The sequence below is a fragment of the Gavia stellata genome, chromosome 7 (genome assembly GCF_030936135.1).
Source record: "Gavia stellata isolate bGavSte3 chromosome 7, bGavSte3.hap2, whole genome shotgun sequence".
In the NCBI taxonomy this organism is placed as follows: Eukaryota; Metazoa; Chordata; class Aves; order Gaviiformes; family Gaviidae; genus Gavia; species Gavia stellata.
Window position 1 is genome coordinate 40024263 of NC_082600.1, and position 13004 is coordinate 40037266.

General features: G+C 35.6%; 1 protein-coding gene across 2 annotated transcripts in view; it reads left to right on the forward strand.

The window, feature by feature from the left end:
- PCNX1 (pecanex 1) overlaps positions 1 to 13004 on the forward strand; it is a 90898-nt gene that overhangs the window by 43023 nt on the left and 34871 nt on the right. The window contains exons 9-14 of one of the 2 annotated variants that reach the window (XM_059819908.1): positions 2547 to 2637; positions 4386 to 4443; positions 6658 to 6875; positions 7965 to 8118; positions 8879 to 8911; positions 9964 to 10135. In XM_059819908.1, coding sequence (XP_059675891.1) covers positions 2547 to 2637; positions 4386 to 4443; positions 6658 to 6875; positions 7965 to 8118; positions 8879 to 8911; positions 9964 to 10135 — 726 coding nt within the window. The remainder of the gene's footprint in view (positions 1 to 2546; positions 2638 to 4385; positions 4444 to 6657; positions 6876 to 7964; positions 8119 to 8878; positions 8912 to 9963; positions 10136 to 13004) is intronic. The other variant, XM_059819909.1, reaches the window with a different exon arrangement.

The following is a 13004-nucleotide window of genomic DNA, read 5'->3' on the forward strand; positions in this document are numbered from 1 at the left end:
TTCAGATGAGTTGAGGCTTTTTTGGAGAGCCTTTTGATCTAAAAAAAAAAACAAACCCAAAAACCAAACCCAAACCAAAAAACAAACGGGGTGGGGTGGGTGGGGGCAGGCAACTTTGTTTTATTGAAAGCCATGCTTTTCTTGACAGAGAGCTAACTTTTGATAGCAAATCTGTATAAGTAGGGGGGTGAATTGCAAGTATGGCAAAACCTGAGTCTGTTTTGTAGTTCGTGTGTAAACAATTGGAATTAAGTGTGTTGTCTGTTTACTACATCTCTCTTAACCAGGTTTGTTTTATCCCACCACAGCCATGCAGTGCTTATAGCAGCAACACAAATGCAGTAAAATTTGACAGATTCAAAGATGAGTTGGACGTGAGGGAACTGCAGATATTTTCTAACATGAAGTGTTTTATGCTAAATTTTTTTCATAGTTTGAGGCCTTTGTCAGACGTTTGACATGACTGTAACAGTTCAGTAAACTTCTTTTGAAACAAATATATCTGATGTGTTATCTCAGCCCAAGAGAATGGGAAGTTATATCTTGGAAGTAGTATGTTCTAATTTCTGTGACTAGAATTTCATTAATTTAAAAATCAGAAAATTTAATTTCCAGGCTCTCAATTCAGTAGTGCAAAACCATGAAGAATTTAGTCCGAATTCACTTGTCTCTTAAGGACTGGTTGCACAGAAGATTTTTCCATAATAAGTTATGCATAATTTTGTCCTCACTAGAACCTCAAGTGTATTACCTAATACCTTCGTGTTTGCTCTTGAAACTTTTTTTTACTGATGCAGTTGAGAAGTAGTCCTGTGTAACTGAGGTTATTTATTAGTTGTGGGGAGGAAGATTCCTAATGTCTTGCACTAGTTTAAAATTTAAACTTAACGCATAGTGTAGTAAACAGTTGCTACTTAAAAACCAAAGGTTATTTAACTACAGCGCTTCATTAAAATCTTAACTATTGAGGAAAAAACCCTCCTTGTATTTCCTTACAAATGCCTGTAGCACATGTAATTAAATATTGAGAGAGAGCTGTTGCGTTACTGAGCTCTGATGCACGCTGTACGTGACTCCTGAACTATGTAGCTGACTGTCTTGTCAGAATGATTGGTCTTAGCGGAGCTGCAGTATATGTCTAGTTGGTCTGAAGAGCCCCCTCTGAGGGTAGAAAGCTTTATGAAGATGCTTTTAATATATCAGTATTTTTCCTTAGTTTCACTGGTTTTAATCATCCAGTTTGATGTTTTTATCCTTCTTGCTTTCAAACACTTCTAAATCGAACTTAGTTGTCTGTGGGTCTGGAGAGAAGTTGGAGCAGCATCATAGTGTGTTTTTTTTAAAAAAAACAACAAAACAGAACAACAAACAACAACAGAAGCAGGTTATGCTCTCCCAGAAAGAGGAAAGATTGGAAGCTCTGATCTTGTTAGGTATTTCTCCTGGGACTGCTTATTATCCTGTATCGACAGAAGAAGAAAGGGCTGAAAGTTATGCGTCTGAGAGGTGTACACAGTTTTTGCTTCAGATGCTCCAAAGTGGGGTGGTTTTTGTTTTGTATAAGCAGATCTTAAAATATTGCATGCTTTGCATCATGGCTTAAGAAGGGTTTTGAGCTCGAAGAGGTGGGAGAAGTTGGCAGAACTTCATATGAGATCACAATTTCAAAATCAGCTTCCTGCATTCAGAGCTGAAATATACTGAACCCCCCCTTCAGGTGAAATTATGATGCTTATCTCTCTGATCAGACTATTGTGGGAGAAGGGCACTGTAAAAACGTAATATTGTGAGCAAGGTAATTTATCATTTGAGTTATAATCTCTGGCTACTTTTTTGTTAATTACATATTTAGGAATAGCTTGATATTGTTCATTCAAAAAGTTTTTAATAACAACTTTAGGAAATTATGGTTAATGGAGTTCCAGTAGCTCCAGATGGTTTAGCTGAGAAGTTAGTTGGCAGTCTTCTGTTCTTCAAACGCTGAAGCATTTGCTTCTGGCTTGTAGGATAAATCTCTGCCTGCCATTCCTTTTTTAGTTTTTCTAGAGGTATAACTTAGGAAACATCTCTGACCACTTTCACTCTTTGTGTTTCTTTCCAAATAGCATGTGCCTCTCAAAAGAATTTTATTCAGGACACTTGGCTAAATACAGTGGTTCCTAAATGCTGGGGGTGGGGGAGCAGGGAAGAACTGAAGAAGCTGGTCATTGCAAGTTGCTCACCTGGTTATTCTCTAAGGGGGGAAAAAAAGGCTTACATTTTGCTTATGTTGTGTTAATAGTGACATCTTGTAAATACGATCTAATAAAACTTCAGTATTGCAGTTTACTGTATATGTCACGTAAAATGGTATAAAAGAGGACTGAGTAGCCTATGTCTTGTCTGCACTGGTAACACGTTAATGTGTAATGACATTTTATATTCTGACACTGATGTAAATTTAGATGTCTAAATTGATCTCGGTAGTAAGTTATTAAACAGAAACTAATGTCAGTGGGATGAAACATTATGAAATTTTGACCTGCTTTTGACCTTTTCTTTAATAGGTAAGTTCAGTTCTACACTCTACGAGACAGGGGGCTGCGACATATCACTTGTGAACTTTGAGCCAGCTGCAAGAAGAGCATCCAACATCTGGTGTGTGTGAAGGCCAGTCAAGAGTGATGATTCTTGTCTTACTGCAACAAAATCTTTGATTTTAATTTTAAAAGGTTATTTAGTATGGACTACAAAAAAATCAATATAAAATATTATCCACATACTTTTACTTTTGAAACCTAAGTGATTTTTTTTTACTAGATGATGACACTAACTGCATAAATAATCTTCTCCTAAGTCTCAGAAGTCTCCTAAGTCTCAGAAAATGAAGACTACTATTAGCTTAAGCAATAAATGTCCAAACTGAGAACTTGACAAATGCATTTTTGATTGTCTTATAGAAAGTCTTTCTTAAAGGATTTAACCCAGGTTTTGGGGAAGTAGGTGGCTGTTGACCATAATGGATATTAACTTATTCACAAATGAACTTCCAATTGTGAAGCAAATGTAAACTGATAAATTTGTTCTCAAGTTCATAGATGGCATGAAACAAATATTACATGGAAGTGTTAACATGCCTGAGATTAAAATTTGACTTACAGTTGAAGTAGCCAGCTACATACTGGAAAGTTCATCTGCTGTTGGAAAGATGCCCTTTCTTTCTCTGAAGTGACGGGAGGCAGAAGAAAGGAAAACAACCCAAAATCTCCTGTGCCCTTGCCCGCTTTCCCCCTTCCCCCCAATCCACTTCACTACATAGAACTGCTCTGAAGCTATCGCGTCATGCTGAATGCTACAAATTCCCACCACATGTAGGTGGAATAGCTATTGAAATTATGGAGTAATGAATATAAAAGCTCCCATCTTACAATCTTTCTTGTGAAAGTGTGCAAGTGCCTTTTATAGAGTTGAACTTTGACAAAAAGTTCTGTATTTCTTGCACAAAACTGCCAGTGCCTGCCTTTACTGCTTGCATGTTCCAGATGCAATGGCTTTGCTGATGGCTGCTGTTATGAAGTTATATGTGCTAATGGAAGGAACAAACTGGCCACATCCAAATAATCAGATCTCAGCTTTAGAGAATACTTGAGTTTCAGTGAAGTAAAATTGATAACAAAGAATGTTTTTATCTTAAGGCAAGGAACTGAAGGGAAGTTGCATAAATTTGATACAAGTCTTACAGCCATGTGATTTACATGGAAAACAAACATCCAAAAGCTATCCAAAATTGGGGAAAAAAGCAATGGTTGGATATGGACTCTCATACAGTAAGAGAAATTTCTCCTCATCTCTAATGAATGGAAATTGCAAATAATTTTGCTCTTCTTACCAGAGGTTTAAGTTTATTTAAAGTTAAGTTTTTCAAAAGCAATTTAAGTAACTCGGCATATTCATGCTAAGCATGTACTTTTTTTGGCATTTTCAGGACCTTGGTAAAAACAGTATAGAATTAGCAAAAACTCTATGTGAACACATAGCGGCTCTGCACCTCTTTGTGTGTTTCCACATCAGTAGCTAACAGATTATAAAATATCTTTGTTTTTTTCAAGTGGAATAATTACTATCATTATAATTGTTCTTAGACAACTTGGGGACTAGGTGTTGAGAAAATTATACCAAGGGTAAGGGTGAAGAGTCTCCTCATCTACTACAGCTACAGAATTTACCACAATACACAAGACTAAGTATATACTTCTATTTAAAATATGTGATCGAAGGATAAACTTAAAGATTTTTAGCTAAAATTTGGAAGGCGTCAAAATTAATTTGGGACACTAGAAAATTAGAATGGCCTGTTGAAATAAAATGTAGTTTTATAATCTGAAGTCTTTCCCCTGTTCTTATAGTGACACGGACTCTCACGTATCGAGTTCTACCTCAGTTCGCTTTTATCCACATGATCTAGTAAGTTTTTCTTATTTATTTTTAAAGCATGCAAAAAATCAGAAGACTTTCCAATTTTATAGCATTGATTAATCATCCTATATGGTAGTTCTTTGTTCTTAAGAAGAATTTTTGCCTGGGTTTGAATGGAGATAAAGTATTTATTTATTGTTGCAGTGTCTTCATATATACATATGAATTCATGTTTCTGCATAGCACTTTAAAATTTAAATATAAATGGTTTCCTCTGATGTAAAGCGTAGTGAATCTCTAAATCACATGGAAATTGGATGTTCTGAGATACCTTGTAAAGGTTTCCAGGCATGACTGGGCAACTTGGACAGTTTTCCTTCTGTGCATTACTAAGGTTAGCAGGCAGCAGAAAGAATAAATTCTGTGTTCTGACCAAGAGAAACTTCAGTAATTTCCCTGAAAGGAATTAAAAAAATCTGTCATTGGAATCTGCCGTACAAAATTTTAATTCATATGCAAGGAGTGACTGGGGAAAAAAGGTAGAGGCTTATGCTGTTTCATGCTGCAGATAACTTTAAAATTCCTTAGTTTTGTGATCTCAAACCTTTTATATCGTTGTCAAGTCCAGACATATCTGTACTCTTAATTCTAAAGTCTGATATTGCTGTGTCATGAAAACAGTGCAGATGGTCATGATTCTTAAGGTAATGGTTCTTAAGCTAGGAAACCAAAGTAAAGTATATTGAAGTACCTAATGACCTAATCCAGAGAGAAAATGAAATATGGATCCAGCATTTGGCAGAGGGAGCAAGAGATCTCCCTTTGCCAGACCATGCTTTTGATCCAGAACGTGCTCTTCAAACCCGCTGTGTGCTAGAGGAACTTTCTTTGCTTTCCACCATCCACCTCAAAAATGTAGCCTTGAAAAAAGAGGTTGCACTACCTGTTATGTGCTGTTGGTTTGCCAGTGTGGTCCCATTGGAGGGAATGATTCTGTTTGAGGCAAACTCATATTTATAAAAGCTTAGCCCATGTGCCTAAATGGAAATTTCCACTGAAATTTATTATTAGTGTGACAAATGTTATATTATGGTGATTCTACCTTTTAAGAAACCAAGTTTTTAAAAAGTTACCAAAAAAGCACCTGTGTTCTGACACAGCTTATCTTAGATAGTATGTTTTGTACTTTTGAAATGCCTTTAGGAAGGGAGTGTTGCTGCTTGTTGTTTTTATTAGTATTTTTCTAGGAAGGAAAAGCTGGCTGAGCATAGTTACAGTACACTGATGCTTTTAAGGAGCCATGAAAAAATATTTTCGAAGATGAGAAATCGAATGTTAAACTTCAGGATAATTGTGGAAAAAAAAAAAAACCAAAAACCAAACCTACAAACCAAACAAAGCCAAACTATAATTTTGACACTTAAAGGTGACATAAGTACTTAAATTTTACTCTTTGCTTTAAAAGATTATGAAGATTTTTCATGAAATGACATTAATGATGATACTGGTTAACAGTAAAGAGGAGTGCATTAAGATGTTTCTTGGCCTGTTAATGAAATTTATAAAGTGGATTGGACGACACAGACATGCTGTAGTAACTTTACTTTTTAACCTTCTGAATACTCTCCTTAAATGTCCTTTATGGTTGTTAGTATTGCTGTGATTTCAAGAGAACTCTAGAGGGACAAACTACAAAATAAGTGAGACATATAGTCAGTCATAAATAGTACTTGACTAGTTAGGGCAGAGCTTTTTTTAGTTGTCTCTGAGTATATTCTGAATGTAGTGAGTTTGAATTTGACCACTAATGCATGCATATGTTGCTTTGTCATGCAAAAACAACCATTCGGCATGGGTGTGCATGCAGATTAGCTGACTATAAGAAATGTGTTGTACTTTATTTAAATTCAAAATTGGATTATTCTTGTAGTATGTTATTCCTGTTCACGTATCAGTTTACTTGTCTTCAAATTTGAAGTTTTCAGGGTAAATGGGGTAATGTGCTTGGAAGATGTGTTCATTTGAAATAAGGCATATGCTAAAATGCCAAATACTTGTGTTGTATGCAAACTATTCTTGCTGCTGGTGCTATTCCTTTACCATGATAAGGACAGGAATAGTAAGTAGAAGCCTCAGAACTGACAGTGTTTAACTTCTTGAAAGTGGAACTAAATAATTCTAGCCATTTTTCCCAAAGCACTTTTCAGTAGAATACAGTGATAAAATAAAAATTTATTTTTGTTAATACTGACTTTCTTTTAGCTTTCTCTTCCTCAGATCAGGTTGAACAGGCTGCTAACCATGGATACAGATCTGCTGGAGCAGCAAGATATTGACCTGAGCCCTGACCTTCAGGACCACATGCAACCTCAAGAGGAAGCAGCTCAAAAAGTCAAGCAGTACTATCGCTTTTGGATCCTACCTAAGCTTTGGATTAGCATCAATTTTGATAGATTAACTCTTCTGGCTTTATTTGATAGGTGAGATCCTTGTGTGTTACTAGACCTCAAAAAGTAAAGATTAAAAAATGGTAACTAAACTGTGAGTAATACAGATAAAGCTATCCTTAGAGAATTGTACTTATTTACTGTACTCTGAAAGATGAAAGAATAATACAAAATGCAGTTTTTCTAAAATAATGAAGGCTGCTTTCCCTTTTTCTCCAGCAATGCTAAAAAGGAAAAAAAAACCAAACCCTCACTTTGCATGAGTGGGACAATAACACATATTTGAATGGTCAAAAAGAGAGATTTGTTGCTAATCTTTAAAGCCAGAAAATAACCGTCTCCAAAAAACTAGTTGAAAGGGTCTAGAACTTGGCATATACTTACATTATTTCAGCAAGTAGAGAGAATTTACCTGCTGTTTCAAAGCATTTTTCCAAAGGGTCATCTAATACTGTATGTAACCTGTTGTCCCTGCTGCATTTACCTAGTGGAATAAAACAATGGTGACCCCCCAGTTACCAGCTTTTGGAATATATAGAGTATTTAAATTTTGGTAATGAACTTCCTTGACATAAACAATACAATGTGATTCTGTCCAGGCAGAAATACTACTAATTCTGTTCCTAAGCACTACCAATATCATAAGCCAAGTGGAATAAAGATAATTCCATATTTTAGCCAAGTGAGAGTATTTTTGGTTTCTTCATTACAAAATCATGAATGACCGATTACATACAGATAAGCTATCATGCATATATTTTTCACAGGCTTGTAATTATCCCCTGTGGGACTTGAATATAGATATGTTACAGACCATGCTGGTTGAGCATTTGAATTAACTTCAGCAGATAACTTCAGAAGTATCTTCTGCTGTTTAAAGGTCAATTCCATAAGATACTAATTGCTTTCAGCTATCATTGAGATCCTGGTAGCTCCTAGCTTTGCTAAAAGACAGTGTGCTAGTATAGTCTATGCAAGTTCAGATCTATTCTTAACTACTTTGCTACCAGCAGCATAACTCTTGTTAACTTCTGACCCTAACCGTTCCCTTGTAGCTTTTTCTAGACATAGTTAGCTTTTAATTCTATCTTTTTTTTTTTTTCATTTCTCCCTCTAATACAGGAATCGTGAGATCCTTGAAAACGTGTTAGCTGTCATCCTAGCTATTCTAGTTGCATTTCTGGGCTCTGTACTTCTTATAGAGGGCTTTTTCAAGGATATTTGGGTCTTCCAGTTCTGCCTGGTAATAGCCAGTTGTCAGTACTCGCTGTTGAAGGTATTTTAATTTCTATCTTCACTTTCTATAAACAATAGAAATAACTTTGGTTGGGTGTTGCAGGTTAGTTAGAGCTTTAAGGAAAAAACTGCATGTTTATCGTTTAAAAAGAAATGAGTAAACTTCAGCTTCATGGAGTTTGATAGATGGTCATACAAGGTCAGTTCAGAGAATGGTTCTGTGTATGTTTGTTAAACAACCCTTTATTTGTTGTTCTCATGCACTTTTTGTTTTCCCAAAGAGGAGCACATTCTGAAAACAGCCTACAAATGAAACTTGAAGTTTTATTGGGTTTGGGTTTTTTGTTTGGTGTTTTGTTTTTTTTTTTAGTGGATACATCTCAGTGCATTCATACTAAGCAATTATATCTAAGCATATTTTTAATCAGAGTCTTATTTTTTATTAAACAATTGTTAATGGTATTTTTGTAATTTAAGAATGATTGTTTACTTTCTTATGGTTAGACTATTAGCATGGAAATTGGATTTAAAAATAAAGTGCATAATGCATTTTGTGTTTAAAAAAGGTAGAAGTTATAAAAATAAGTTGGGTTTTTTTTAAACTTCGGCTATAAACATATACTCTTCGAAAAGATTTTATGGTTTAATACATTGTGCTATTTCAAGGCTGTAGAGTGGCTTGACAACTATGAAATTAATTATAGATATTATTAAAAGAACTTTAATCAAGAATGTGTGTCTGGAGGTAAATGCACTTATTTGTAGATTGGGTAACTTTGCTCTTTCCATTTTGATTTCAGAGCGTTCAGCCAGATTCTTCTTCCCCTCGACATGTAAGTCATGGCATGTGCCACTGTACTAACCCTGCAGATGTAGAACTTCCGCAGATAATTGATCTTTTTGGTTTGATCTTTGTAGCATTTCTCTCATGTGCCTTCTCATAAGGCACAAGAGGCTTATGTTGTCTTAGTATGTGAGAAGGAAACCAGTATTTTCCCCCCCATATGCTTTGTTTGTATTTAGCAAATCATGTCCTCCCTGTTTTAAGCCTAGCTTTTGCTATAGAGCCATATTATGATAGGTTTTTTGATGAATCGTTGGTATTCAAGCAATTACACTGTGAAGTATTCTTAATGCTGTGATTTGCTATGCTGGTATGAACAGACACAGCTTTGATGGCCTGTTCTGGTCTTGTAGATCATTCAGTTGTCCTACTGTGCACACCACATTATTTTTTCACTCTATCAAGCTGAGTATGCAATGTTTTAGTGAGCATTAACATTTGAGCATGGAGGTGTTAATATGCTAGTGTTGCACAATATGTTGATAGTCTGTTGTGCATCTGCTAGATTGCCAAAACAAAATATTTTTGTTAAGTCCTAAATAAGATATGAAAAAGAATTATTCCTCTGCAGCAAGTAATTCATATTATTTTAGGTAGTAAGTTGCATGTTTTAATGAATGTGCAAATACAGATTATTACTTCTTTTCCAGCAGGAGCACTATTTGGGTAATACACTTTAATTGCTTTTACTTCAAAATTAATATGTTCTCTCTTGCTTATGGAGCCTAGTCAAGAGTTTCTCTGGCATTTAGTACTGCAAGAAACATACTTTAAAACTTAGCAGACAGTAAGGGTAAACATAGGTTAGTCTAACTTAATCTGACTGTTGTGTCTTCATTATATCAAAGCCACAAAAAAAAGATATTACTGCAAGGCAATGCATTAAGGATTTTATGAACAAAACTTAAGGATGTGTTGAGGCGACAGCACATTAATTGATGAACAATGATTAATTCTGGTTCTGAAATTATCTGTAACAGAAGAGTAACAATTACCTTTTCTGCTAATAATGAAACAAATGTGTTTGGTTTTTTTTAACAGGGTCATAATCGTATCATAGCCTATAGTAGGCCTGTATATTTCTGTTTATGTTGTGGTCTTATTTGGCTGTTGGATTATGGCAGCAGAAACATATCTACAACAAGATTCAGGTTGTATGGAATGGCTTTCACCAACCCATTACTGCTGCTGTCAGCCAGGGACTTAGTTATAGGTGAGTGGCTTTTTCATTGACTTGAATTGTTTGTTTCACCACAGTAGAAATCTCCACTCTGCATCTTGTTATGACACTGTTACACCATGACCTTCTAAACGCAGTTCATTTAGTTTCCTTTGGAAAGAGTAGTTTTAGCTTGCTGAAGTTTATGGGAATATTTCCCCCCTTCCATAGCTTTGCTGTAACAAACTGCAGAGATGTCAACTAACATGGTGTCATAGGGGGAAAAAAAACTTTTTAGCTCTTTAATTATCTAGTATCTTAGTCCTCATCCCTGAACCTTCTCTTCTTTCTTCTTAACTTGGAATTTGCTATCCTGTGCTTGGACCTAGCTGCTCAGTAGTTAAAGAAATGTTTTGATTTGGACTCTTTCATACTCTCTAGAGGGGCTTGAGGAGTTCCCTTAAATCAGGTTATTTGTGTTTAGTAATCAGGTAGAACAGTATGGACATAATTTTTAAAAACATTATAGACAGATTAAATCTTATTTAATGTGTCTCTTCTCAGAACAGGCCTATCAGCAATACCAAAAATACAATTTTAGGCTGTATGAGGTACTTCCATTCTATTCTGAGTAGCACAGTACATTCACAATACTGCTGGCATTTAACAACCCCCATGTCCTGCCCCTATATCTGCTGGTGCCCATCCCCCTCCCCCACCAAAAAAAACCCAACTGAAAAACCAAACAACAACAAACCCCAAAACAACAAACCTTTCCCTTGTTTACTTAGGAAAAAAAAATCAAAATTTATTGAAAATAGTAACAGCTGTGTAATCTCAGGCAGAGCCCATAGAAAGGATAGGCAGAGAACATAAACATTTGAAGACCATCTTATCATGGGAACTTTGTGCATATTCTTTAGTGGAACAAAGTTATTTGGGTGATCCTCTCTGGATCACCTCTTTGGAGGGGAAAGAAAATCTGTAAGGATTCATCTAAACTGAACACACTTGCTCTTCTGTTGTACCACAATATCTGTGCATGAAAGAATACAGCAGTTAAATGTTATGACTGCATGCCTCCAGTTCTTAAACAGTCTTCTATCCAAGAAAAATTAAAACTTGGTCCTGGTTGTGATTATTCTTCTCTTTTTTTTTCCTTAAATTTTATTTTATTTTTCTTTGAATTTATTAGTAAGAATTACTGACTCAGGCATTTTGGAATTAGTTTTTATTACTTGATTTTAGGAACATCCTGAATTTCATCTCATACTATTTTCCCCTTCGACTTTCTGCTAGTAAGTCTGTATTTAAATGTAAATGTCTAGAGGGAAAAGGTCTAAGCCTCTTATTTATGAACAGAGTATTGTCCAGGTGTTTCTAAAGGAGCTTTTCTACAGATTCTGTGGATCTATTCATGCACTGGCATATTTCGTTTTGTATCTGTGATGGAAAAAGAAGTTAAGACAGCAGATACTTTTGATTAATTCAAGATGTAAAACTAGCTTCATTTCCCTTTGTTTATGCTCTGTCAATTATAGAAGTCTTTTCTTCCCTTTCCTATCACCTTGAGTCATTGCCATAATGTATACCCATATGCCCATCAGGTGATACATAAATGTATATGTAAGTGGTGTGTTGTATTGTGAAAGTGACCTACTTTTTAAAAGTACTTAAGAGTCTTCTCCAGTTCTAAAAAGACGTGCTGGCATCTTCACCAGGCTGTGTCCATTTTGGTATTATCTTTTAAAACTTCTTAGTTAAAGAGTTCTGAATGCTTTTTGATCCTTACGTTTTACTGGTCTTCTCAGGTATCTTCCACCACCTTATGTGGTTTTACATTTCTTAGCAGTTCTACCAATAAAAAAAATCAGATTGCCAGAACAGCTCTCATATCTTAAAAAAAAAAACAAACCAAAATAAAAACCTAACCAGCACGCCCACACACCCCCACCCCCCCCCCCCAACAACAACAACAACACAGTTCCCCTGCTGTGTACCTCCTTGCGTATGGAGCAACTCTTAATGTTGCTGGAGCACTGTTTCAGAAAGCTTTGTGTGTATCACAAAGCAAGCTGGCTGCTAACAAACATACTTTGCTAGCACAAAGTAAAAATCTCAGCTGCCTTTTTTCCCATTCCCAGGCATAGTTACTAGAACAACACAGGTGCAGGGCAAGGCAAACTTTGTGTTTAGATAACATAATTGCTGTGTCCTTGCCAACAGGCAAGTGAGGACTGGTATAAATATTTTATTGCTTTTGTGTCCCACATATTGGACTTGATCAATTGGTCTGAATCTGCTCCACATTTATAACAATTATTTTGTGTTTTTACCTAGGTGGTCCCCATTAGAGAGCAATTCTGTTATGGACTCTAAAAGCCATCAGTAATACAGGATTTTTGCTGGATCACTCTTTAAAAATTGTGTTTTCCCAGATCTATTTTGTAATTTTGTTTTCAATGGACCCAAGATAGTTCAACTTACAGGCCTTCACAAAATAACTTTTTAACCTGCCAGTGACAGAACTCTTTGTTCTTTGCCTCCTATGTAGGCTTCCTTGAGTAATGATTTGAGATAAAGGTTTGACTTGAGAATTCTGAAAAATACTTTCTTCAGGTCCTGAGTAGTGGGTCCTTAGTCTATATTTCCTAATTTGTATCAGTGAAAAGATGTAGAACTCAGTGTTTTCTCCCAGGCCCTGAACCTACATGTTTTTAAACAACATTTAGTTATTTAACTTTACCAAGGAGTAGGAAAAAGAAAAATCAGATTCTCGGTACCTATCTCACTGTAGATATTTCTAATGTGATGTCCTTTTAGTATCCGACCATGCTGTGGATATAAAGAGAGACTTGTGATTCTTTACAGGATACTTTAAAAGTGGTTTCTTCTGTTGGTCACTGAAGCTACAAGTCAATAA